Source organism: Poecilia reticulata, chromosome 14, assembly GCF_904066995.2.
Source record: "Poecilia reticulata chromosome 14, P_reticulata-male-v2, whole genome shotgun sequence".
NCBI classification, from domain to species: domain Eukaryota; kingdom Metazoa; phylum Chordata; class Actinopteri; order Cyprinodontiformes; family Poeciliidae; genus Poecilia; species Poecilia reticulata.
In genome coordinates this window covers 23,739,642-23,765,772 of record NC_088843.1, presented here as the reverse complement: position 1 = coordinate 23,765,772, position 26,131 = coordinate 23,739,642, and the positions used below count along the sequence as shown (strand labels likewise).

The 26,131-nt window shown below is 38.4% G+C and overlaps 2 protein-coding genes across 2 annotated transcripts in view; one reads left to right on the top strand and one right to left on the bottom strand.

Annotated features, from left to right (window-relative positions):
- Positions 1-56: 56 nt before the first annotated feature.
- LOC103476305 (calpain-5-like) overlaps positions 57-26,131 on the bottom strand; it is a 45,413-nt gene continuing 19,338 nt past the window's right edge. Inside the window, exons 4-13 of the mRNA XM_008428546.3 lie at positions 22,338-22,546; positions 20,908-21,100; positions 19,971-20,164; positions 17,723-17,800; positions 16,720-16,915; positions 15,236-15,358; positions 14,950-15,146; positions 14,513-14,634; positions 12,745-12,881; positions 57-9,365 (exon numbers count right to left, since the gene is read on the bottom strand). Coding sequence (XP_008426768.1) covers positions 9,183-9,365; positions 12,745-12,881; positions 14,513-14,634; positions 14,950-15,146; positions 15,236-15,358; positions 16,720-16,915; positions 17,723-17,800; positions 19,971-20,164; positions 20,908-21,100; positions 22,338-22,546 — 1,632 coding nt within the window. The 3' untranslated portion in view covers positions 57-9,182. The remainder of the gene's footprint in view (positions 9,366-12,744; positions 12,882-14,512; positions 14,635-14,949; positions 15,147-15,235; positions 15,359-16,719; positions 16,916-17,722; positions 17,801-19,970; positions 20,165-20,907; positions 21,101-22,337; positions 22,547-26,131) is intronic.
- Positions 23,986-25,313, top strand: LOC103476304 (olfactory marker protein-like). The gene has a single exon (XM_008428545.2). The coding sequence runs from the start codon at positions 24,575-24,577 to the stop codon at positions 25,049-25,051; it is 477 nt and encodes a 158-aa protein (XP_008426767.2). The 5' UTR covers positions 23,986-24,574; the 3' UTR covers positions 25,052-25,313.

Here is a 26,131-nt window from a genome sequence, read left to right as displayed (position 1 = left end):
TTAATGTTGAATTTTGGAGTTTGTTTTTCTGTCACACAAAAACGACAAATTCAGGATATATTTTCTAGTTTTATTTCAAAGTCATGCCACAAGTTGACATTAAATACAAAAGAAAAAAAAAGTATTTTAGATTGTAGCTATAAAATAACCACAGTGTAACCGAAAACCAGATTCAGCTAACACGCAATAGAAAAAGAAAAGCAAAGCTCACACTGAAAGTAACGCACTGACAAGCACACGGTACAGAACATACAGCACGGCTCTCCTGTACATAGCTATCAGTAAACATATCAGTCAGGAACGCAAGTTAAAGTGGATATATAAAATTAACAAGCTTAGAAAATACTGATAAAAGATACTCGTTACAAAGACGGTAGCATCTCCTAGAAGAGTCACCATGCAGTAGGTTTTCCAGCCTCCAGTCAATAAACATTGGCAGAAAAATACAAGAGAAATCACAAGCTCATTCCTTAAGTGGACGAGACTCAACGTCAGGTTTGTTTTCTTTTATTTTTCATAAAAATCTCAGTTTATCGAATAGGGTACGGTCCAGAGGAGAAACCAGATGTTTTCTCTCTGATATTTTGATCTACTTGATCACATGCAGAGCTGGGCAAACTGACAAAACTGACGTGGCTTTTAAATCCATCAATCCTAGAGTCTAGAACGGACAGAAGTCGACTTACGGATGCAATTTTCGGTTTTATTGATCACATTTTTCCTGCTTACATCATAAAAACATGTGAATTTCTGAATCCTCCTTTCACTGAACTGATCTGCAGATTCACAGTCATCAAAGCCCTACAGAATTAACCTCTTTTAAAGTAAAGTAGATCCATATGTTCCTCTTATGAGGAAATGCAAAGGCCATCATTGTTTCTTTAAATTGTATGTCTTTAAATTGTATATCTTAAATCATAAAATGCAACCAGTTTTGATGGACTGGTTGCATTTAAAGTAAAAATTCAGAGCCAATATGTGGTTGAGACACAGTGTGTCTGAATCAACCTCTCGACTATTTTCTATCTGGCACCTTCACAAAATGTAAGTCGCTGAAACCATCAAATGTCATAGGTGGGGTAACAGGGTCACCAAACAAAATCCATTTCAACTTCAGAAGCCTGGAAGTGAGTTCAACTAGTCGCCATTTTATCACATATCAAGGCAAGCATGACGGATGTTACATTTTTATCTAAAAAAGTGAATTAGCGTTATTTTCCAAAAAGGTGCAACAGGTAAAACGTTACACTAATAATTTTGCTCAAATCTCCTTTAAAAAGGAGTAAATCTGCATCCAGTTCAGTGGAAGAAATGCCATAATTTAAGGCTCTAATAGTTCACATTAACTAGCACAAACAGTGGATGATTCACTTGTAACTATAAAGAACTGACATTAATGTGCATCAGAACAAGGATCAAACCACCTACAGAATGCTGCTACTTTTATATACACACTGCAAAATGCAGATTACTGCGTACAAAATTTTAGAAAACTGGATACTGTCTCAATGCATGCAAGTGTGCAACAAAGGCATTTAATTACACACAGCATGTTTATCAAAGTAGCAACAGCGAATCATGTTTGCCAACTGTCTCTGAAGGAAAATCATCGTTCCTGTGATTCGAGATGAAACAAGGAGATCTGAAAGCGTTTTCTTTGTCTTTTTTCTGCTACATGCACGGCCGCTTTTTGATTCATATAAAAGTCACCACCGTTCAGAGAATTTGGGCTTCATTTAAAAACCTGCCTTGGAGTACCATGCAGAAAATGCTTATATATGCAGAAGACTGAAGCAATATAGAAACTATCAAAAAACACACTCAAGGTCCAGACACTCCAGTCGAGCTTGGTTAGTTTAGTAGCTGGAGGGTTTTGTGTGTGTGTGTGTGTGTGTGTTGGTGTGTGTGTGGTTAACAGTGAAAGCCGTAACACTTTTGGCAAAAAAGTTCATATTATGCAATAATTATAAAGAAGCATTGCAGTGAATAAACAAAGCAGGACAAAATGGAGAGCAAAACATTTGAGAAACATTTTCGTACCAAAAATTTTCAAACTCACAGTTCATAAGACACAACGCAGCATAACGTAACAGGCCACTGGTCTATTTGGCACTGCTGTGGCACATGATCTTAAAGAAATATGCCGGAAGGAACTCTTATGATGACTGTGGTTTCTACTAGGGGTGCACCAATAAATCAGCCACAATTTCCTTCATTTTGGGAGATGAAAAACTGATCTTATCGTTCTGAAGATTAGCCTCTGTCTCCTTAAAGTGTTAACAACAGTCACAGACTTAACGACTTTGACGCTATATGTACCGACTTTTCAAACAAAAAAATCGGAATGGGCAGGTCGGGCTTTTTAAAGATCGTTGATTGGCCAGAAAAGTGCAATCGGTGCACCCCTAGTTGCTACAGAAGGAGAGAGAGCATAAAGGCTTAGAAATGTATATTCATGGTATTGTCTGAAGATGAGCTGATAATTATCTCATTTTCTCGAGATAACAAGGCTTACTTTGTAGTGAAAACATATTTTACACACTTTGAAACATTTCTGACCAGACTAACTATTGGAGCTATTCCTGCCTTTTAACCTTGTGTTTTCCCTTCTTTTTCTTCCATATAGAAAGTACACCTGGTCCAGTGTACTTTCTGTTTTTTCCGTCTTGTTGTTCTGTTCTCTCAGCAACCAGCCAGACAGTTTTTCCTTTCCACTGTCACCCCATGCTTACCTCTTGGCCGAGTGTCCTTAGACGTAAAACTTATGATCAACTACATTTTTGATGATTGCATTTGGACTGAATTGGACTCCATTTAAAGGAACCTGCTGAATTGATTTAAACTGAATTTTGACCAAATTGAATCCGATATAACTGGAAATCATCTGTGGTTTTAACTGGTTTGTCTTTTGGAGTAATATTGCATAAAAATCTTGAGAAAAGCCTGTTATCTCAAGAAAATCAAGACTGCTTTTAGTTAGTTAGTTGGTTAGTTAGTTAGTCTTTACATTTAAAATTCAAATAAAACCAGCCAGGGATGGAGTAGCGACTTCCTGAGCACAAATCTAGAATATTAACACTGTTAGTGGTTCAAAAATGCTCATTATTAGTTTTTAATCTTATAAATAACTCATTGATGATTAATCAGATGTTCTGAAAGTAAACAGATTCAAAGGCGTATTCTTATTTTTGTGATTTACAGCGTAGAAACTGTCTAGCTTGGTTTGCAGACCAGCTCGACTTGTTCACTGCCTCTGGTTTTTTGTTTTTACGTCTTTGGTTTGTTTTGATGCTTTAACCTCAGTGAAACAAATTCATTTACCTAATTAAATGCTCAGCCAAATGAGTCCTGGCTGATTTTACGGGATTTGGGGGCTGAATGTAGAGAGACAACATAAACAGGGGGAGCAACAGGGAGAAGACAGGGTTATGTTTAAGGCGTCCTAATTTGTGCTTCCTTAATATTTGTGATTGAGTCAGAAATCTGAACGTTCAGCTGCCTAATTTTCAAAACTTCAACCAGTTACATTTGAGGCATTTATAGGATATTCAGTTACTTTTTAACCCAGTTATGTTGCCACCTGACAATCATTCTCATTCAGGATAACCTTAACATAATATTCCGTTCAAAAATAAAAACAGAGCTGCAAGAAAACAGCTGAACCAGTTGGCTTAACTAGAGCAGAACTTGGCCGTTTGAGAGGAACTTAAATCAAACCTACCACGTTCTGCTCCATAAACACATTTTTGTGCATTAGATGCTAAACTCTGTGAATAAAGATCGATTTGACATTTGGCACGACTGATTTCCCACTACACACTCTTCATCCATCTCTATGGAAGTTATTAGCTGTTGGTTTTGAGGACAATGCAGTATTATACTAACAAGGAGATGCTAACAATGTTCAAAGTGTTGTGAAAAAGCGATCACCTCCTTAAATATTTCTCGTTTTTGTCATATCTACCTGTTTCAGATTATCAAATAAATGTCAATATCAGACAAATATAAAGTAAAAGTAAATAAAAAATAATTTTTTTTTGCATTAATTAAGTTGAAATAAAGAAAAATATTCAAAATATAATTCCCTCTTGTTTCATCATGACTAACTCAATTATTTTGGGTCAATCTAACAAGACATAACCAGGCATGCCAGAACTATCTGACTTGTGGAAAGAAAACAGAATCTGGTGATCTTTGTCTGATATTATAATTTGCTTAGTGATCAGAAGCATCTAAAAACTCTAAGGGGGTAAATCCTTGTCAGCCACACTGTTCAGTGAGTTCAGTGCAGAAAACTTCAGCAGAACTTTGTGAATGAGTTTGGTGGGTTTTTGTGTTTTATCCTCGTCTTTGTGAATAAAATCCAAACCAATCGTTCAGCGTTTGGTTCTACAGGTCCAAACGCTGGAAAAGGAGCAGCTTCCACTTCCTGTCCGACTGAAAACAATAAGGAGCACAGCGAAGAGAAGTAGCACCTAGAGAGAGGTCAACATCTACTGCTAATGTTCAGACACTAGAGGCTTTATGAAAGCATAACAGTAATAAAACATAGCTGCTGCTTCAAAGCCTTCCATGTGATCCGAACTGGACGAGGGTCATCGGGTGTCGACATGCTGACTCCTCAAAAGCGAGCATTTCCATGACGATCCAGATAGAAAGAATAAATAGATATAGTAACAGTTGAGCAGTACCGTACAAGGCCATGAACATATTGGAAAATAAGTCATGCACGACACGTTTATAGGGATGCTGTACACAAAACAGGGTTCCTTCACATGGAAAATCTAAAATACTGTAGCAGGTTAAAACCTACAGAAACCTCAGACCATTTATAACACTGTCTAAAATATCAAGATTCAACAGGAACTTATGATATTTATATTGTGGGCTGTAAATAAGAAACGGAAAAAAACAGAGGGGAAGAAAGGAAGAAAGAAACAAAGGAAGGAAGGTAGGAAGAAAAACATAATGAAAGAGAAGAAGGAAAGAAAGAAGGAAGGAAGGGACAGCTGACAAATTGGGAATAAAGTTTTATAAATGCAAATATTCTCTAATTTTCCCATTCAGACCAGGAAAACCCTGAATTCCAGACTTTTCTAGACTTTTCCAGACATTTCCACACTGTGGAGGAACCCTGACAATAACTGGAGTGACCAGTTTAAGTAACGCCATATGTGACCACTGCAGTGATAAAACAAAACAGAAAAACTGATGTGATAGTTTCTCACAAGAGTCTAGCCTTACATTCAAAGGAAATGCATTGATGATAGATTACAGTTTAATTCCTAACTTCTAACAACAAAAGAAAGAAAATCCAGCAGTGCATAAAACTCAAGACTGCACTTTTGAGTCAACAAAACCAAAACAAAGTTCATCAGGAGCGAAAAGCTCACACCATGTGGCCACATGACCGATGCAGGAAGAGTCATGGTTAACGAGAGAAATCCGTTCATCCATCCTGCCGAGACCGAGACGATGGCACAAGCTGATTGGCAGAAACGTCTCCGCTGATAAAAACTTCCTGCTTCTTTGTCTTTTAAGTTAATTAAAGTGCAAGGTGTTCTGCTCACACCTTCCCATAGAAATGTGACTTCCAGATACATACAGGGTCAACAGATCTGCATTCACCCACATCTGAAGCAAGGCGGTAGGAACCGAGACAAACACACAAGCTGCGTTTCCAACCACAAACTTTGACGACATTCCACTAATGTTGAAAAAACACAATTTCATAATTGTCATGTTTCCATTAAATAAGAAACACAATTAAGAATCTCACGTGAAGAAGTTTGTTCACGCAATAAGTCGTTAAAAAAAACATGCCGCGCAATGATCATTCAACTACTTCCTGTCGTCTTCTTAGTGATTTGCACCAGTGGCAACTTCCGGTTGTTGGTCATGTGACTCATGTGATGTGAAAAATGTGTTTCCATTGCAATTTTATGACTGAAAAACCACCTCATCTTAGTGGAAAAACAAGTTTATTTTTGTTTTTTAAGTTGGTGTTTTCTGCTGCAGTATGTAACTTTTATAAAAAAAAGAATTTTTTGCACATTTGTTGAATCTATCGCTATGTCGTGACAGTAGAGTATGAGACAGATAATCTGAAAAACAAAAACACGGCTCCTCGGCCTTCTACCAGCGCTAACCAGAAGCAGCCAATCAGAGCCAGAAGGCGGGTCTTAACGCTGTCAATCACCCTCAAGCTAGTCAGCTGAAGCTACTTAGCATAGCAATGATAGCAGATAAACTGTTTTCTTGTAACAGTAAGTTGTTTTTCCACAATTAGCACATTTAGCAGTGAGTACATGAAGTTGATTGACAGCACTAAGATCCTCCTCGCTCTGCTTGGTTGTTTTTGGTCTGGAGCACTGCATTTCTTCAGACAGCAATAGTAGCTCAGTGAGGAGGTGGAGGAGATTGATCTTTCCACAATTTGTCTCTCATATTATATTGTCATTACATGATAGTATGAACAAATATGAAAAAACATATATTTTTTTAAAAGTTACATACTGCTGCAGGATACACGCCATTTTTGAAAAAACATGTTTTTTGATAAAAAGTTTGAAGTGGTTTTTTTGGATGTATTGAAATTTGTTTATTTCAGAAAACTGCAATGGAAACATGCAACACACGAGTCACATGACCAACAACCGGAGTTTGTTACATACTGCAACTTTAGGCTAATTTATGATCAATGGAAACGCAGCTGGCGTCTTCTCAGAATCACGGCCGCTGTCTTCGGCGAGTCTTTCGGGTCGACCCGTTGGACTCTCGTCAAAGGAAGCATCAGGCAGTGGTGTTGCCATTAAGAGATGAAGTGGCACACGGGGTGGTGGTTTGTGGCTAGGCCAGAAGGTTCTGAACGGAACGTTAGAGAGCGAAGGGCCCGGCTCATCTTTGGTCCCATAAAGCACTTGGTTTATGTCAAGCTGAATCTTTGCACTCCAACATTGGGGAGAACAGGGGAAACGATCAGGAGCCCCGGTTGCTAAGCTACGACTGGATAAATGTGCAGCACAGGCAGAAACGTTTTCAAGCCATGCAGTTTGCAGATCGTCCAGAGCAACCGGCAGCGAGTTTAGAAGTGACGGGAGACGGGGGAGGCGAAGACTTTACACGTAAGCGCAGGAAAAGAAAGCTCCTGGTAGAGGGAGGAAATAGCTGCTGTTGGCTTTTCTTTGTAAAGTTCAGGCTGGATGCTTTCTGAAGCAGCTGCAACCTGACAAGGAGCTGAGGCATCTGGGCAGGGAGATTGAGCTCTGACAGGAAGGGGGGACAGAAGGCTGTAGATCAGACGGTGCTAACACTGAAAACAGTTTTCACAGAACTCCTCCCTCCGTCTCCTGAAACAGGAGAGACCGACTCAGCCTTAAGGCATTGCAGAGCCCTTGGAAAGATTGGCACATGCATGGAGAGTGCAGAAATGTGTGCATAATGTGTTGTATGACCAGGGTAAACTCAGTTTGTAGTAAATAATTTTGGATAATTCATTTAAAGGTGACCTATTATGCTTCTTTGAACAGGTTATGTCTAGGGCAGGGGGTGATCAAAACGATATCCCTTTGGGGGCCCTAACTGGAAAATTTAAACTACTGGAGGACACAAAATTCAATAAATTAAAATGCAAATATTTGTTTTATGGGATCTTTTTTTTTTACCTGCTCAACAATAGTTTTACTGGTTCATTACAGGTTTTGCACTAAATCATTCTCAGATAATGAGATTTTAGTGTGGTCAGTTCAGATGTTTTAGAGCCTGCTGTGACTTTAAATGACAGGAAGAGGGGACAGGAGGCTGAAAAAATGCAAACAGATGCACAATTATATAACTGTGTATCTTTGAAAAGCAGAAGAGGATCCTCCCACACGACCAACAAAAATGCGTTGCCACTGCACGGTCTGTTCAGGAAACACAATCCGTACCACTGGCTAACTTCCGCATGCACTGAAGAAAATACTTCTGGATCATTCTCAAAATATACATTAACATATTAATTTATATTAATTAAAAAACGACCTATGCTATTTTTCTGGACTATGTTATAATTCTCTTAATGAATAATACATTTTATAATTTGGTTCAAAGATCATTATTCAGTAAAAAAATGTAATACGACTGAAGGAACTGTGAGATACTTATCGTGGATGAAAAAAGGACCTTTACTTTCATAACAATCATATCTTTTATGAGATTAGCTAAAGGTGTAATCAATTGTATAAGACTTTATCCTAATATTACTCTATCGTTCTTCACGTGTGATTCACAGATACAAACATTTACTGGAAGGTCATTTTTAGAAAATAGTCTTTCAAAATCCAATAATACTGTATTTATTCTTATTTTTAGTTATTCTCTTTAAAACATGTACTATTTACTTTTATTTAAAGCTTATAATAATTAAAAATATTTTTATTCTTATTTATTTATTTATTTATATATAACATCTACAATAACTCCGTGAAAATGTTTGAATAAATATTAGTTTCAACAGCATTTCATTTCCCTGTCGGATCAATAAAGCCTTTTTGAATTGAACGAAATTGAATTTTTACAATTACAATGATTACCAAAAGAAAAAAAAAACATACCTTTCTTGGAAGTATTTCTTTTAGCACATGAGCAAATTAGCCGATAAATAGATCGTGGAGTTACAAGTCAACAAGAATACACTTGTCTTTTCCAGCAGTGTTAAACCCAGCTGACCAAACGTGCTGGAGTATGGTTGCTAGGTAACAGAGCTGGGCCTTTGTGGGGTTGCTAATCAACTGCGCTGTGCCTGTGGAATGTGACTTAACAATTGGGAGATTTTTGAAACTCATGAATTTATTTCCAAAAAAAGTTTTTCAAAGCGCTTGCGCTGCTTTTAGAAACCCAAACGGAACGAGAAAAATGTGCAAAATGTGAATTTTGCATAATAGGTCCCCTTTACCTGAAGCTTTCCAGCATCAAAACCTGTAGAGTGGCCCAGTTTCAGATAATATTATGACAATAAATAACATTATCCATTCTATTCTAGCAGGAATTTGTTAAAACATAACCCTTATGGCATCTTGTACCTACACGTATGGATGCAGGTATTTTGAAAAACTCCCCAAAAAGAAAAAGTGGGAAAACAAAGTGAAGGACAGTGAGCTCAGAAAGATGGATGAGCTTCCCCAGATTCGGTAACGAGCTCGTCAGATGTTGGTGAGTGTGGTGGAGGTGAATAGGCGCACAGTGAGCATGCCCGGGATGTCGTTGTCCTGGCGACTGCCCTTGTCACGGAGGTGAAGCGTGTGCTGCTCCTGCCGCTCATTGGGCTCGCTGAACAGGACCACCTGTCCCAGGAAGGTGTCCATGATCATGTTCTTGTTGTAGATCTGAGCACCGCTCATGGAAAGGCAAGAGACAGGTGGGAAACAGAAAAGGGTAAGAAAAGAGAAGGAAACACCTTATAGAAAGAAATGTAAGAAGAAGAAAGAGAGCTGCAGAGATTTGCAAACGAAGGCGTAGACCAGGAAGTTTTTTTAATTTGATTGTGTTACAAACAAAATATTGTATTGGTACTTTATGTTATAGCTAAACACATAAGCAATAAAAAAAATTGATCGCAAGATAAGGCTTCTCACTCTTTTCTACCAAAGACAGCATGACAAATATGTAAAATGTTCATTAGAAATTAAGGTTTATTGATCTTTGAGAATCTGCATTATGCCATTACTTTTATATTATTTGAAAATGGGCTCAAAACAGCAATATTATTGTTTATTGCAATAACTTCTGGAACAGCACAATTAATTATTGTGACAGGAAATAATATGTGTTAACTGTATTAGCTATAGGTGTAACGATCGATCGGCCACTGATCATCGGCCGATTTCCGTGAAAAAGTGTATGATCAGTGATCGCCGATCACGATCTCTTGTTGCCGATCACACAAACCGATCACCTGCATTTCATTTTGCAGCCTGCCTGTGCAGCTGGTCTCCTCCTTCCTTCACACTGCGCAAATGCGCAGCAACAAATCCTAAGCGATGTGGAACTATAACGCACTGAGTGACTGGGGAAGTTTGCGTGTTATGGCGGAAAATTGAAGCACGTGGGGTGAAGCACGTCAAAATGCATCAACACGACGAATCTAATATGGCATAAAAACAATGTCATACTTGAGGAGTTTGGCTACATCGAGGCTCACTGCAGTAAAAAAGACATATGGATGATCAGACAGCAGGTAAAGCAGCGCACAGCTACAAACACTCACCCGGATTAGCATGACGGTCAGAAAGCTAAACAAATAACCCGCAAAATTATTTAAGTCTTCGAGCTGCGATGTAAGACGCTGGTTCTGCTCTCGCTGTTGAACCGCTGCTCCGCGCTACAGGTAGTAATATTTCACAGACGGAGCGCCGCTTCTGCTCCACTTGGTAGTGACTCTCACACCGAACCTCTGCTTAAAGCTGCAGCATCTAACTTAAAAAAAATTTAATTTTACATACATATTAAAACTTTCGCTGTCCTAACATGAGACAAATAATCTCTAAAAAAAATAATCGATCTCCTCTGCCTCCTCCCTTTTCTGCATAATTACTCTGCTCAGTCAGAAACAGCCAATCAGAATTAGCAGTAATCAGCTAGCCGCAGTGCTATCAGGAAGTTTTCATTCAGTAACTCTGGATTGTTTATTGTAATGGATCCTGTATTTGCCTTTGAATGTTAAGCTTTATACTTGAATTGTTTGGCAATGTTGAGAGGTTTTATTTTGACTCTGCATTATTTAGCCTCTTCAGAGCCATCATATGTTTTCAGTCTGTTAAAGATAGTATTATCAATAGTAGTACAATTTGCACAATGCCTGTTTATTTCTTGGAAAAAGTTATTAAAGACACATGTTTGTCTAAATTAAGGTGAATTCATGGTTCCTTTTTCCACATAATGTAACCGGTAGTGCTTTTGATAAAAAAAAAAAATTATGTGATCGGTATTGGTGATCGGCCCTCTTGGGTGATCGGAATCGGTATTGGCAGGAAAAGACCTGATCGGCACATCTCTAGTATTAGCACATACATTTGAAACCAGAAGTGTACATGTATCTAATAAAGATTACAAAAATTTTCTCCCTGTCTGAAGTTACATCATATTTTTATTACTTAAATGCTACAATAATGACAACCAGAATATGTCAGAAAAGTATTTGTTAATGTCAATATCATTTTACATACAGAATTTTTACTATCTGTCTAACAATGAGGGAAATCTTAGATGACATCATCACCTGATGTCATCATCCATCAGAAGCTTGAAAAGCTTCTGATAGGTTAAGTTTTTAGGTTAAATGAGACATTAATTTGATTAAATTGGAGGTTCACCTGTGAATGTATTTTAAGGCGACTCCCCCACTCAGTTCCTTCAGACTAGTCAGCAGCAATTACCAAATACCTGGTGGATCTGTACATCTGCTGAGCTCATCATACAAACTACTACTCAGTTCAATGTTCTGTTATGTTGTTTACAACCATAATAGTTGTAAACAACATAATGGAGGAGCACTGTTGTTATGACGCGCTGAAGGCAGTGCCAAAAAGAGCAGGAGCTTGAAGAGACCCAAATTCCATCCATCCATTTTCTTCCGCTTATCCGGGGTCGGGTCGCGGGGGCAGCAGCTTCAGAAAGGAGGCCCAGACTTCCCTCTCCCCAGCCACTTCTTCCAGCTCCTCCGGGGAAATCCCAAGGCGTTCCCAGGCCAGCCGAGAGACGTAATCCCTCCAGCGTGTCCTGGGTCTTCCCTGAGGCCTCCTCCCGGTGGGACGTGCCCGGAACACCTCACCAGGGAGGCGTCCACAGGAGGCATCCTTACCAGATGCCCGAGCCACCTCAACTGGCTCCTCTCGACGTGGAGGAGCAGCGGCTCTACTCTGAGTCCCTCCCGGATGACCGAGCTTCTCACCCTATCTCTAAGGGAGAGCCCAGCCACCCTGCGGAGGAAACCCATTTCGGCCGCTTGTACCCGAGACCCAAATTCAAAGCATTAAATTGAGAAGTGTATTTTTGTTGTCATATTTGATATACACATTGATTGTGCAATAAAATTACACTAGAAAATACATAACTCAATTAATTGGTTGAGTTTAAATAAACTCAACCAATTTAACTTGTTGGATATTTGTGCCCTTACTTACTGCAAAATAAAATGGAAAGCAAAGAGCTTGATTATTAAAAGTTGAATACTTTGTGTTGTTTCTAAGATTTTACATTTAGTAGTAACATTTTCATATATTAATGTCTCAGTAAATTGTAACTTTCATTACAAGAAAAAAAACATCAATCACCAAATTGGTACCATTCTTTGCAGTCGAGGGATGCAAAAACATTAGGGGTCAACAAATATCCAAAAGGCCGCATTTTAAACAAGTTAAAATTTATTTTAATGTTTTTTCCAGTTTATATTCAAAGATATGCTGTCATGTTCATAATTTCTTTTTCTCCATATGACCCAGCTCTTAATCCCCATTTGACTGTTATTAAATGGTTAAACCAGCAATGTCTACTTTGGTAAATATTAATATTAAACAGTTCATGTTTTGTGTAAAACAGCAGAAACAGTTTGTTTCTAAGTTTTTAGAAGCAGTTGAATATTTAGTGTTTAGACCTTGAATTGCTCGTGGCTCCCGCAGACAAGTGGATCGACCTGCAGCTTTACTCTAAAACCATCCTGGGGTTTAAACCCTGAATGAGTGCTGAATCAGCAGAGTGACTGCTCACCTCGATATGGATGGCTTCCTTGGGCTTTTTGCGATAAAACAGGCCTTTGATGTCAAAATTTGGGCAACGTGTGTCTTTCTGAACTGGTGAACGAACCCTCTCTCCTTCACAGGTGATTATCACATAAGAATCCACAGCTGCAACAAAAAAAGGCAGAAAATTACATAAATATGTAATTATCTTTTTCTGCAGATAAAAGTTTGATTATGATCTTAACCTAGTCAAAAAATTAAGAATTTACACTGACTGATTAAAAAGATTCAGATAAGACTTGACAATTATTTATCTGTATTTGTTGCTACTATGGATTTTGTTCACAATTAATGAGTTAAGGGGTTTACAACGCAATTAACACTGTGATAAATAAAAGTGTTAGACATGATGTTTGCATGAAATCTACTTGAGTTGCACCAGTCAGATTACCAGAGACTGGAACCAGTTTCTCCCTGTCTGGCAGGGCAAGTACTGAAACAACAGCTTATTTCTTTGCTATTTATTAAATGTATCCAAACTATTCTCAGAGACGTTATCTTCGAAAATAAATAGTATTCTAAGCCTTTTAGTATTTTAAAATGCCTCTTTTTGATTCCAATCCAACCCACATTCATTTAAAAGCACTTTAAAAACAAGACAGTTGGCCAAAGTGCTGAACACTGACAACACAAAGAAACAATAAAGAATAAATAGAAGTAGCCGTAAGCCAATACTTCAAACTGAGTTACAATCCAGTAAAAAAAAATTATATTTTAAGAGGAGACTGGAAAACATGAGGAGACTCCAACTGTCTGATGTTACAAAGTAAATAATTTCACAGTTTAGGTTAAAAATTATTCTTAGGTTTTTAAAGGTCATTGACTCTTCAGTTATAAAAATCAAGAGGGGGATTCTCGGAGGATTCTTGTTGCAAAGTGATTCGTCCTTAAATGTTTCCAAGTTATTTCCAGTCTTTCATCACATTTTAACTGTACTGAAATAAACCGGATTAAAATAGACCATATGTAACTGACCGAATGGATTTTCTTTTTCTATGAAGTACTTTTTGTTGATAGATTATGTAAATAAAGCTCATTAACTGCTTTAAGTAAACTGTAAAATTAAAGCTACTACTAAAATGAAATCAGTAAAAGAAAAAGTATAAGGAATGGCAGCCAGGAGGCGCTGTGGTACCTTTTGCTCCATCCTAAACACTAGCTTTGTTCAGGGGTTCCCAAATATTTCCAGGCCACGATCCCCCAAAGAGCATTAACCTCTTGCTGGGAACGCCCTTTGTTAATCGACACACAATGCTACAAAATATGTAAAGAAACATCAACTGTTAGATGGCCATGAGATTTGTTTCAGAAAATCTTATTATCAGAAAATATATTATGACTTTATTATTAAATAACACAATTTTTTATTACAATCCCCTCTTTTGATAGGAAAATGTGTAATATTTTAGATTAATTCCATCAAATCTTATTTTCTCTTATTTTTTGTCTCGTCAGAATATTTTTGATGTCTTGCCAGCAATGGTAGCTTAAGGAGCAAAGCAGCTTGATGAATTTGACCGGCAGCCAATCAGAAAATGAGCATCAGAAATAATATGATTTATTTTAACTTATTTTCATTAACAAAAAAAAAAAAACTGAAAACAAATTTAACATAAAAAATGTATGGAATTCAATTTCTTTATTTTTGAATATTTTTCCCTCATTTTCCCTCTAACTTTCTGCGGTTTCCACAGAGCCCTCTGAAGGCCCCCACTCAGACTGCAGCTGCTGTTTACCTCCGTTGGTGTCCTGTCCCTGCAGCCCCTCAGCACTCACTACATGGACCTGAGTGACCAGCTGAGGGTAGCCACACATCCCTGTCCAACAGGTCTGAGGAGGATCGTCCAGAGTCAGTTCTCTGCAGAGAGAGAGTTTATAAAAACACTGAGATATTTCAACCTGAAGGAGCTTCTGTTGCTGCTGGTGCTTTCCAACAAAGCAACAAGCACGTTCTATTCATTTTGAACACAAACAGAAAGTTTAAAGATTCAATGTTTATGACGTTAGAAACAAAACTGATAAGCTCATTATTTCTGCATCTTTAATGAGTATTTTTGTAGAGATTTAAGAGTTGAGATTTAAATGACCATAGAACCTGGCAAAGATCAACCCGTCTTTATAATGTCTTAAAGAGGTTGAATTACAGGCTTTCTCGGTCGCCCCTCATAATTACTTGCAGTCTGAAGGCACATCAGTGAAGACCCGGAGCAGAAATTCTCCCTGCTGCCCGGGGTCAAAGGTGGTGGGGATGATGACGTATCGACCTTCCATTAGCTCCTTCCTGAGGAAGACGCAGCGCGAGTTGATGTAAATGGAACCGGCTACTTTCTGCTGGGCTGTGTGCATACGGTACTTTCGATTCAGTTCCACCTGCAGATTGACAAGATGTTATAGCAGAAGTTTGGAAAAAATAAAAGCAATCATGTTTTTAAAAAACTCTTTTTTTTTGGTGTTTTTACCCTGTGGATATCGAAGCCGATAGCAAGATTTTCCCCTTTGCCTTCTTTGGGCGTGGCTCTCTTCTCTTTTTGCTGCAAGCAGATCAGCACCTCATCCTCCACCTTCTTCACGTCAAACACATACTGGTAGAAAAAAAAAACAAGAATCTGTTATTACCCTCCACAGCTGGTGACCAGTGATGAGTTCAGCTTCTATGAACCTTAAATCTGGAAAAAACTTACAGAAAACTGCAAAACTGCTGAAACATTGAAACACTAAAACTAAAAACCCACCAGTTCAGAGTTGCTTTTAAACCATAATAAATGGAACATTAATCAACATATTTGATGTGTAATTTTTTAACTGGATTTACAATTGGTGATTGCATGATGTGTTTATGATGTTTTTATATTTTTCATGATGTAAAGCACTTTGAACTCCCTTATTGCTGAAATGTTCTATAACTTCAATGATTGAAACTTGATTGAATATTATTGCTATTCTGTCGATTTTTCTCAGCCTGTATTGTGGAAGGTGTATTGCTGTAAGACAGACTTTAACTAGGAAGAAATGTCATTGTTTTTATTTATTTTTAACAACAAAGTTAAAATTTTACTTAATTTTAATTGAATTAAAATTAAGTTTAATTTTAAATCAATTAAAATTAAGTTACATTTTAATTTAATTTAAATTAATTAAGTTAAGTTGTCATAGACACAGAGTCTATCACATACATTAGATTTAATTGAAATCATACATTTTGATTAAATTTGATATGATGGTCTATACAAAGAATTAGGCAGAAAGGTATATCGTTTACAGTGCATTGAGGTTGTGCATTTTTTTAAACTAAGTAACAAAGTAAAGTAATAAAAACAATATTTTTGATAATAAGTAATCAGTAACGTAACTGGATAACTGTATTGGGAATTAATCAGTAATTAGCAACTAATTACTATATACAAGTAAGACTGGACACAATAAATTAATAACAACATATGTCCCCATAGATACGTGATCAATATCAACAGATAATACATCTGATAGAATATCCAATAATTTCACTGAACTGCAAAGAATTCTGGGAGATGTAGGCAGAGGAACGTTTTTAGCTGCTCAACTTCTCATGGCCAGCTAAGCTAGGTTGGTGGCATGAGCTAACTCACTCACTCTTTGGTTACCTAGCAACAACCTGCTGAGTGACAAGTAGTTACAAGTTCTCCCCAACTTCAGTTGCCTAGCAACAACCTGTTGAGTAAATTGCACAGCAGCAGTTTCATGTTTTGCCACCGTGCCTCATAACTGTTTACACATAAAAATCAGCAGCGTGGCGGGAAAACTGGATGAAACAGAGAAGTTTGGCACCACTAGTTTGGCAGCATTTCTAATATTTAAAACAAAAACCTGATCAATAATTATCAACCCTGTACATTGTGATATGTTTTGCAGCCATATAGTCCAGCCCTATTTCCAAGTAACTTGACCAAAACTGCTGCTGACCGACCTGAGGGTTCTGCAGGAAGGTGGTCTTGTGGTTGATGCAGCCTCCCGATCGGTTCCGAAGAGGGTCCTGGCGGTGGATCCAGGAGCCCCTCATCACCTCCTCCTCCCAGGTCTTGTGGATGCTCAGGTAGGAGGTGTTGATGAGGCGGCAGAGGATCAGGTCAGTGAAATACTGGCAGAAGTCATCAAAGTTCATCCTGCAGAAGGACAGGCAAAGAGGAGAAGATAGACCGGAGAGAGTCGAAACCGGCTGGAGGAAAAGAGGAAGTTCTTAAATGGGTTCAAATGAAAGGAAATCAGAGCAAAGAGGAATGTTAACAGGTTACAACAAGCCTTTCAGCCTAAATGTTTTGGCTCATCAAACAAATATCAGACAATGATAAATTAAGTAAAACAAAGCTTTCTTTATAGATTTAATTGGTTAAATGAAAAATCCATTCAGACCAACTCTGATCTACTTAAAATTACAATTGATTCCCTTGGTCAGTCATGAATTAACTGTGATTAACATTATTTTTTCACAAGAGAAAGCCTGACGTACAAACAAAAGATATGCTGCAGTTACGTTTAAGTTGGAATAAGTTTTTACCATATTGTCGGAAATTTAAAAAAAAAAGAAGAAGCACAAATTATCATTTTTTGGATTGAATTACGGTTCATATGAAAATCTAAATTGGCAGTACAGTAATTGATGTACCAAATAGTGCATCTAAAAACGCAAAAAATAAGACATTTTCAAGCTTATTTGATTCTGCAGTGTAATATAAATGAATATTTATCATTTTCAACATTATTAATTTAACATTATCACTATTATTTGATTTTCAATTTTATTTATTTGATGCTGCCCAGGAAATCTTAAATTCTCTCTCAATTACACCTAGCAATATTAAAATCTTTTGTATTTAATAGTAGTATTATTAGCAGTATTGTGTTGCAGGATCATCAGCTTATTCTGTGATAGTCATATTGGTACAAAGTGTTAGGAGTATTGTGGGTCTCACCAGAACTCGCCGTCATCCTGCACGGTGACGCCCAGCTTTTCTCTCTCACTTTTGCTCACCTTGTTCCACTCCTCAGAGCTGAAATCAGCAGGAACACAGCACCTCGTTGAAACAATGGCGCATTTTTTTATTTCACACAGTAACTATATGCACAGTCTATCGCAAATATTAAAACATGTCGTTTTTTCTTCTTTCAGAGTTGTACATTAAAAGAAACTCAAAACAAATTAAAAAGTAATACTTTACCTTATCTGACTTGCTTTAATACAAATTAGTTCTACTTATAAAGTGCATAGAGTTTTTGCTGATTCCTTTGTTTATGTTTTTTCCAAACGTTACAAAAAGGGTTCAAATTAAATGGGACAGAACTTTTTAAGATCAATAAATGATGATTAAATGACATTTGATAGCTTTTAAATGTTAAATGAAAAAGTTACTGACTTTTTCAGACAAATTAACATGAAAATGTTTTTGGATCAGTATCTTATTGACCTAACTATCTAGATACTACTACAACTACCACTTCTGCTACCAATAATACTAATACTAGTAGTAGAGGTAGCAGGTAGTACTAGTACTGCTTCTACTGCCAAACTGATACCACTACTGCTGCTATTACTAATACTTCTATTACTACTACATCAACCACCACTGCAACTACTATTAAACACTGATCATAAATAAATACATATAAAATCTTTAGTGCACAAATTCCATGTAATAAAATAGCCTGCTGCTACCTCTATTATTGCTACTTATACTAACCACCGTATAAGTAGCAGTACTTATTACAGCTACTTTGTCTGCAACCATCATTACTGCAACATTTACTACTGCTGCTATTACTAATACTGCCATGATCCGTGTTTCTGTGTATCTATTTTTAAGAGTTTTCTGTGTTCAGTTTCTGTCCTGTGAGTCTCTGTTGTCTCTGCGTCTTCCCTGTTGATTGCTTCCCAGGTGTGTCTAGTTACCTGATTACCCTCCCTGTGTATTTAAATCTACCTGTTGTCTTTGTCTCTTGGTCTAGCTCTCCAGTCGCACTGTTTAAAGTCCTGGTTAGCCTTAGCTCCTGTATTCAGTCTCCTTGTTAGTTGCTACCGGTTATTAGCTGTGTGCTATTGCTCTTGCCGTGTTGCCTGACTGGACTGTTTTTGGGCTACTCTCATCATCAAATTCATCATCATCATCATCATCATCTGGGTCTCCTGCGTTCATCCTCACCACCTCTCAACCACCACACATGACAAATACTTCTATTACTACCACTTCATCGACCTATTAAACAACTACTATTACTTACAAATAAATAAGTAAATGAATGAAAACAAATAATGCATCAGTCACACATGATAAAATAGAATACTCCTACTACTACGACTATAATTTTACTACTATTACATATATAATAACAATTAAAAATAAATAAATACAGTGAATCAGTCACATGGCGCAATGAACAGCTTTAGTTTGCATAGCTCAAAGCTAAACCTTAATGTCTGCTGTGTGTTTACGGCTCTGGGAAATCTTATAACTTCTCTAAGTGTGTCTCTGTTTATGATCGACTGCTCCATCCTAACAGCCTTCCAGCCTCCACTCAGCAACAGGTTTGATCAAACCTCAGCTAAATAATTCAGCGACAGTCAGTGAATGAGATGATTCACGTTTCCTTAATGACATCTGTTTCTTTCACCCCCATCAATAATTCATATTCCATTATTACACAGAGTTACCACCTCCCTGCTTGGTTTCTGTGGAGGGAGGACCTTTATGTGACTGTTATCTGTTCCTCAGTGGAGCAGAGATGGACGAGTGAAGCAGAAATCCTGAAACCAGTCGTCTGAAAGGGCTGAATTCACTCCCTGTTGTTCACTGGAGGCCCATTAGCTTGATTGCATTTCCATTTTTCAGTGTCTACGTGACATTTCCACTGTTTTGCTCTCTTGTCTACAACGTGTGCATTATTTATGGGCTGATCTCTGTCCAGTCATCTGAGATTTGCTCATTCTTTTCATGTAGTCTCTTAGAAATTAGCGTGTCAAAGTCAGACTCAGAGGACCATTTCACTTTTGGAAATTAATTCAGAGAAAATGTTTAGCCCGTAGCATAGCAAGGTCACATATTAAATGATATATTCATTGTTTCTCCTCCTTTAACAAACACAGACAATTCAGTTACATCAAAATTGACTGAATTGACAGCAGCTTCAAGAGGTTTGAAAATGAAACATTTGCAGCATTGTGTTTACCTGTCACTCCACGGGCCGCTCCACTCCTTCTCGCCCCAGGGGTTCCTCATGCGGATCATGTGCAGCTTCTCCGATTTGAAGAAGGCCAGCAGTCCGTGACCGAGCCGCACCTTCCGAACGTCTGTCACAGCATAGGCGTGGCCTTTGACTAAGCCGCAGTCCAGCCGAGCCTCCATATCCTCCACTGTGGTCGCCTGGATAAACGAAAGAGTCAGGATTCAGGAAGAACCAAAAAGCTAAAGACAACATGATCTTTTCTGTGAAATCCATAAAAACTTAACATCTGGGTCAGTGGGAAGATCTTTGGAAAGCATCTATGTTGGAATGTTACTTTCTTTCTTTAAAATTTATTTTCAATATTTAACATCAGTAATCATCCACTACTTAAAGGTAAAGGTAATGTTATTTATGTAGAAAATTTTCAGCAACAACTCAATACAAAGTGCTTAGGGCTGCAACTAACAATAATTTTAGAAACCTATTATTGATGCTCCTGGATTCTGAAAGTATGATGTCATAAACTTTACGTTTTTAGTTCCTAGAAGTCTTAATGCATGATATTTCATTCATTATCTTACAGAATATTTCTACTAGGGGGAAACAATTAATCAGAATTAACAATTTAAATAATCATCAACTAATTAATAGTTAACTGGAGTGAACATTTGCAAAAAACATCATTTGATGAAAAACACTCATCAAATGATGTTAGGAAAAACCAGTAAAAAAAAGTCTATATACGTATGTATGTAAAGCTTAAATTAAAAATTTGGAGAATGTGCCCATTTTTTTTTTACCCATTTAATCAATTAATCAGTTTAATCAATTAATCACTAGAATAGTCGTTAGTTTTCTACAGAAGCAAACTAAGCCGGATGTCTGATGTCAGATGGGGTCTGAAGCTATGAGTGTTCGGTGAAAGATGTCATTAGCTCACCCTGATAGAGCAGCTGATGAGGCCGTCTCTGTTGTGGACCTTGAGTACTCGTTCAAACAACTGGTTACGAGACACCTCATCTGTCGCCATCTGACCCTCTAGAAGGTCCACAGGCTCCGAAACACCCCCCGTAAAATCCACCAGGGCGTCTGCTGTGTTTCCCCCATCCAAGGCCTCGTAGCAGCCGTAAACCCTGCAGGGAAAGGAGTTCAAGTTCAAGTTTATCTGTAGAACATTAGAGCAGCAAGGCAGTTCAAAGTGCTTTCCATCATAAAAACATCATACAGTCATCAACTGTGAAACAAGCAACATATTTTGTCAATTGCCATCATTAAAATCCTCAAGCAAATACACATCAAATATTTTGATCAAATATGTTGATCCATTTGCTAGCTCTAAGGAGGTGGGGTTAGCCTTGATTTAAAGGAACTCAGTGTTTCAGCAACTTTGCAATGTTCTGGAAGGTTGTTTACTTATTTTTTATTTCATTCAACCTTTATTTAACCAGGTGAGTAATTAAGAACAAATTCTTATTTACAAATTTAACCTTTGTTCCAGATTTGTGGTGCATAGAAGCTGAATGCTGCTTCTCCTCATTTGGTTCTGCTTCTGGTTCTGGTGATGCAGAGCAGACCAGAACCAGAACACCTGAGGGGTCTGGAAGGTTGACACAACAACTGCATATCTTTAATGTATTGTGGTGCTAAGCCATTTAGTGATTTATAAACTAACAACAGAATTTTAAAGTCTATTCTCTGAGCTACAGGGAGCCAGTGGAAGGACTTTAGAACTGTTTGATGTGCTCTATGTTTCTGGCTTTAGTCAGAACACGAGCAGCAGCGTTTTGGATCAGCTGCAGCTGGAGAATTTATTTTTTAGGCAGACCTGTGAAGACACTGTCACAGTAATCAATGCAACTAAAGATAAATGCCTGGATGAGTTTCTCTAGATCTTGCTGGAACATTAGTCCTCTAATCCTGGAAATGTTCTTCAGGTGATAGAAGGCCGACTTTGTAACTGTCTTTATGTGGCTCTGAATGTTCATGTCAGAGTCCATCACTACTCCCAGATTTATGCGTGATCGGTGGTTTTTAGTTGTAATAACTGAAGATGTGTGTTGACTCTATATCATTCTTCTTTAGGTCCAAAGATAGCAAATTCTGTTTTGTTTTTGTTCTGATGAATGAAAGTTATGGCACATCCACACATCAATTTGTTCTAAGGATCTGTCCAGTGCTTAGATGGGTTCAGAGTCACCTGATATCTTCGTAATATAGAACTGTGTTTCATCTGCGTAGTTATGGTAACTAATCTTATTTCTTATTTCAGGTATGCCGCTGAGGACTTACAGCTTTAATGTGTAAAACTACAACGTAAATCATCAGCATCTCCTCATCTGAGGCTGAATATCTGCTGGTACTGATACTGACTTGGCGTAGGCCTTTTCCACCAGGGCGCTCCAGAACTCGTTGCTGTCATTGGAGTGGCAGTAGACGAGCTGGTTGTCTACTGTTGGCAGCCGGTCGTCAATCACAACGTCCACCCACTCACCAAAGCGCCAGAAGCGGAAGTGGAAAATCCCAGCATACGAGTCAGGCTTTTCGGTGTCCCACTCCTGCTCCTTCCAGTCCGGGATGACCTGGAGCAAAACGAGATGGAAGACACGGTATGAGCGGAGGTTTCAGTAAGATCACGTCCCGTCATATTTACTGTTTGACCAACAAACATGCTGGTGCATTGAAGTGTGCTGTACTGGTTCAGAGTTCTGAAATAAATTTGTAATTCAATGTATTTGTCAATTTACAAAAAGAAATGCGTTAAGTCAATTAAGCAGTGTTTTTCTTTATTTGATCCCTATCAGTAAGTGAACATATGAGCTATGCAGAAAGACAATGACATCAAAAAATGGCCAAAAAAGGCGGGGGAACTTTTCAAAAGGGTCAGACTGGTTTTGATTTTTTTTTCTCATCATTGAAAATTGTTTTTCTATATAATCAAGTTATCTTTGTCTGACATTAAAAAAAACAGAAAGAAAATAAAACTTTAAGGGAGCAAATCCGTTTTTCCCAGTTCTGTACAGACAGTGGTGGAACCTCCAACACTATGAACAGTGAGCGACAGCAACATGTGAGCGAAGTGACAGGCCTCCAGCGGGTATCCCTGGAGATGTCAAGATGAGCTAACTGAACAGCAGCTCCTGCCAAACCTCTCTGCAGGAGGCAACTCTGTGCCGATGGAGAGAATCCAGCCCGCTGCTGCTCCAGAGCAGGAGGAGAGAGACGCATCACAGTCATTTGGTGGCCCTTTGGATGGTTATCTTTCATGCTTCTATTGCTCACTTTATCTATCTTAGCTTTCATCTATTGTGATGAAGCAACAGAGCTCTGGGAGTGAGGTGATTCATCTTAAATGTGACCTACTACTCTTCCTTGAACACTTTTATGAAATCAAACAAAATTAGTGTCAAACGTTAGTGCTACGTTTGTGCTGGTTTTTGCAGCAAAAATTTCCATTTGTGCCGCTATCATTTTAAAGATATAAAGAAAGTTGGATTTCATAAAAGTTGAGGGGCTGGTTGACCTTTTGCCCTTTACACTTTCATTAATATCTTCAAAGCCAAAGCAGCACAAACAAAAATGTTTGCTGCACAAACCAGCACAAACGTAGCTGAGTTGATTGACACCCATTTTGTCTGATTTGAAGAAGGTGGGGGGGGTTGACCTTGGATGACCTCTAGAAACATTTCTTTATATCCTTAAAATGATAGCGGCACAAACGAAAATTTTTGCTGCACAAACCAGCACAAACGTAGCACAAACGTTTGACATCAATTTTGTCTGATTTGAAGAAGGTGGGGGGGCCAACTTCACTCAGGTTAAGTCAACAAGTAAATACTTGTCTTTTCTAGCAGCCATTGTACAAAGCACACAGTGGTATTTCAAAAGTTTCAAAAGTCAAAGATTTTTGAATTTTGAAACGCTGAAATTTTCAAGCTTTCCAAAAAAAAATTCTCAAGTATTTTCTAGCAAATTTTCAACTTTTCAAATTCAGAAATTTCCTTCTCCTTTATTTCCTCTATGATATCATATTACAGTAGCTGTACAGTAGGGAGTCAAATGGAAGCCGAAAAAAGTGCAAAATTGGAATTTTGTATAATAGATCCCATTTAAGACTGAACAGAAGTACACAGTGATTTGCATTCCCTGTTATTTCTAAAGTCCCAAGAGGAATGAACTAAAGGTTTTTTTCTCATCCTTTTCCTCTTGACCAAAATCAACACATCAGGGACTGACTTTTTCATTAATATCTGCAAATTGAATTATAAGTTTGAGCGATCCAGATAGAACTTTATGTTCTGGATGTGCTGCTGTAACCAAGCGAGCAAAGTCAAAAACAAACGTGTGACAAACAGTTCTAAGCACAGCTCCCAGCGGGCCGGTGCTGAGCTCTGCTTTGAAATGTAATTAGATCCTGTTTTCTCCTGGCTCATCTGTACCCTCCCTCTGTTCTTTAAGGCTGCTTAGGCGTGAAGTCGTGCAAACTGTGGCAGTCAGCAGAAACAGACGGAGATTAAGAGATAGTGGACAGAGAAAAAGTCAAGATTGGACACAGAAGCCGATTTTAATCCAGCCTGCAGTTGTTGACGACCGCTGAGTGCTGTGGGAGAATGTCTGCAAAGACTGAGCTGCATTTCCGGCTGGATGGCCAGCTGACAGAGGTGATGCGCCTGCGGGTCCAGTCCCTGCAGCAGCGCAGCCAGATGCGACAGGAGGGCGAGCGCTTGCTGTGGCCCAACGAGTCTGTGTACCGACTGGACTTCTCCAAGCAGTCGCTCTGCTTCTCCAACTGGACGGTGCGGCTGGCACAGCCTGGGCGCCTCACCATCACGGCCATCTCGCAGCTCTGGACTCCAGACCTCACCAACCTGATGACGCGCCAACTGCTGGAGCCTGTCGGTGTGTTCTGGAGAACAGCTGCAGGGGACACGCCCGCCCAGTGCTACGAGGCGGACGCGGCTGAGTTCGGGGAGAGGATCGCAGAGCTGGCCAAGGTGAGGAAGGTGATGTACTTCCTGTTTGCTTTTGCAGAAGGATGCAGCCCTGAGAGTGTCGACTGCTCCATCACCTTCATGGTGGACACTTAAAATGTGCAACGAACTGAAAGAACTCAAAGTTTTACCTTTCTTGTGTGATTAATTCAGTCATAAACTAGTCGGCCAACTTATTTTATGAATTCAAGAACATTTGGAACCAAATTTGTTGTTTGCTTTTTATCTCTGCAGCCATTAATGATGGGAATAAATACAGTTAAATCAAATAACAGCTGTGTCCTGGTTTTATTTGAAGGGTTCATACACTTTTCTCACAGTAAAATTAAATACCCTATATACCTAACTGGTCTAAGATGAAAACACAAATTTAACAAAAAAAGAAAAAAAAATCCCTCAATTTCAATAACTTTGTTTAATGTATGAAATATAAGATGGTCAATAAGTCACTGAGTCATTTGTAATAATTAACATACACTACATTGAAACAATTTAACCAAATGGTGTTAAGGTAAATGATGTAAAAGACAAACAAAGAAAGCTAAAATAATTTTGGTAATGCCAACTGACCTAAAACAAGCCAGATTTAACTTTAGACAGTGAGAAAAATTTTATCTGTGTCTTTTTATTAGATGTATGAAAAAAATCCAGTTTCAGTTGTAAATAACATTTCCAAACTTTGGCTTTTAATGAATCATCAGGTTGCACTTTGTTACAAAACTGTTCAGTTTGAAAACCAAACTTTATACAGAAATAAAGCACTTTCCAAACCCTGAAAATAGAAATTTGAGACTTTTCAAGGCTTTCAGATGCCTGTATCATCCCTGTATTTGTCATTTCTTTGGTTGAGAGCTGAACCAAAATGTTCCTTTCTGACAAACATTCAGCCCTGAAGGGTTTGCCTGAGCCCGGTCCCACATGAGGAAATGCACAGAGACAGAGTGAGTATTCCCCAGCAGATGAGCAAGCCGCCATATAATGGATAAATGGATAAAACAGGAGGAAGAAGGAAGCTCTCTCCCTCCTCTTCCTCCCCAAGGCTCACCGTGGCTTCTACAAAACGCCTCAGGCTCTGCTCAGGAACCATGCCCGAGAGGCGCCTGAGAACATGTGAACGTGTCACAGATCAAGTGAATCTCAGCTCATTTTTTGTCAGCAATAGATTTTGTTGAAGCA

Excerpts from the sequence above, each read along its gene's own strand:
- LOC103476304 (XM_008428545.2), top strand. The coding sequence starts at position 24,575 with ATGTCTGCAAAGACTGAGCTGCATTTCCGGCTGGATGGCCAGCTGACA.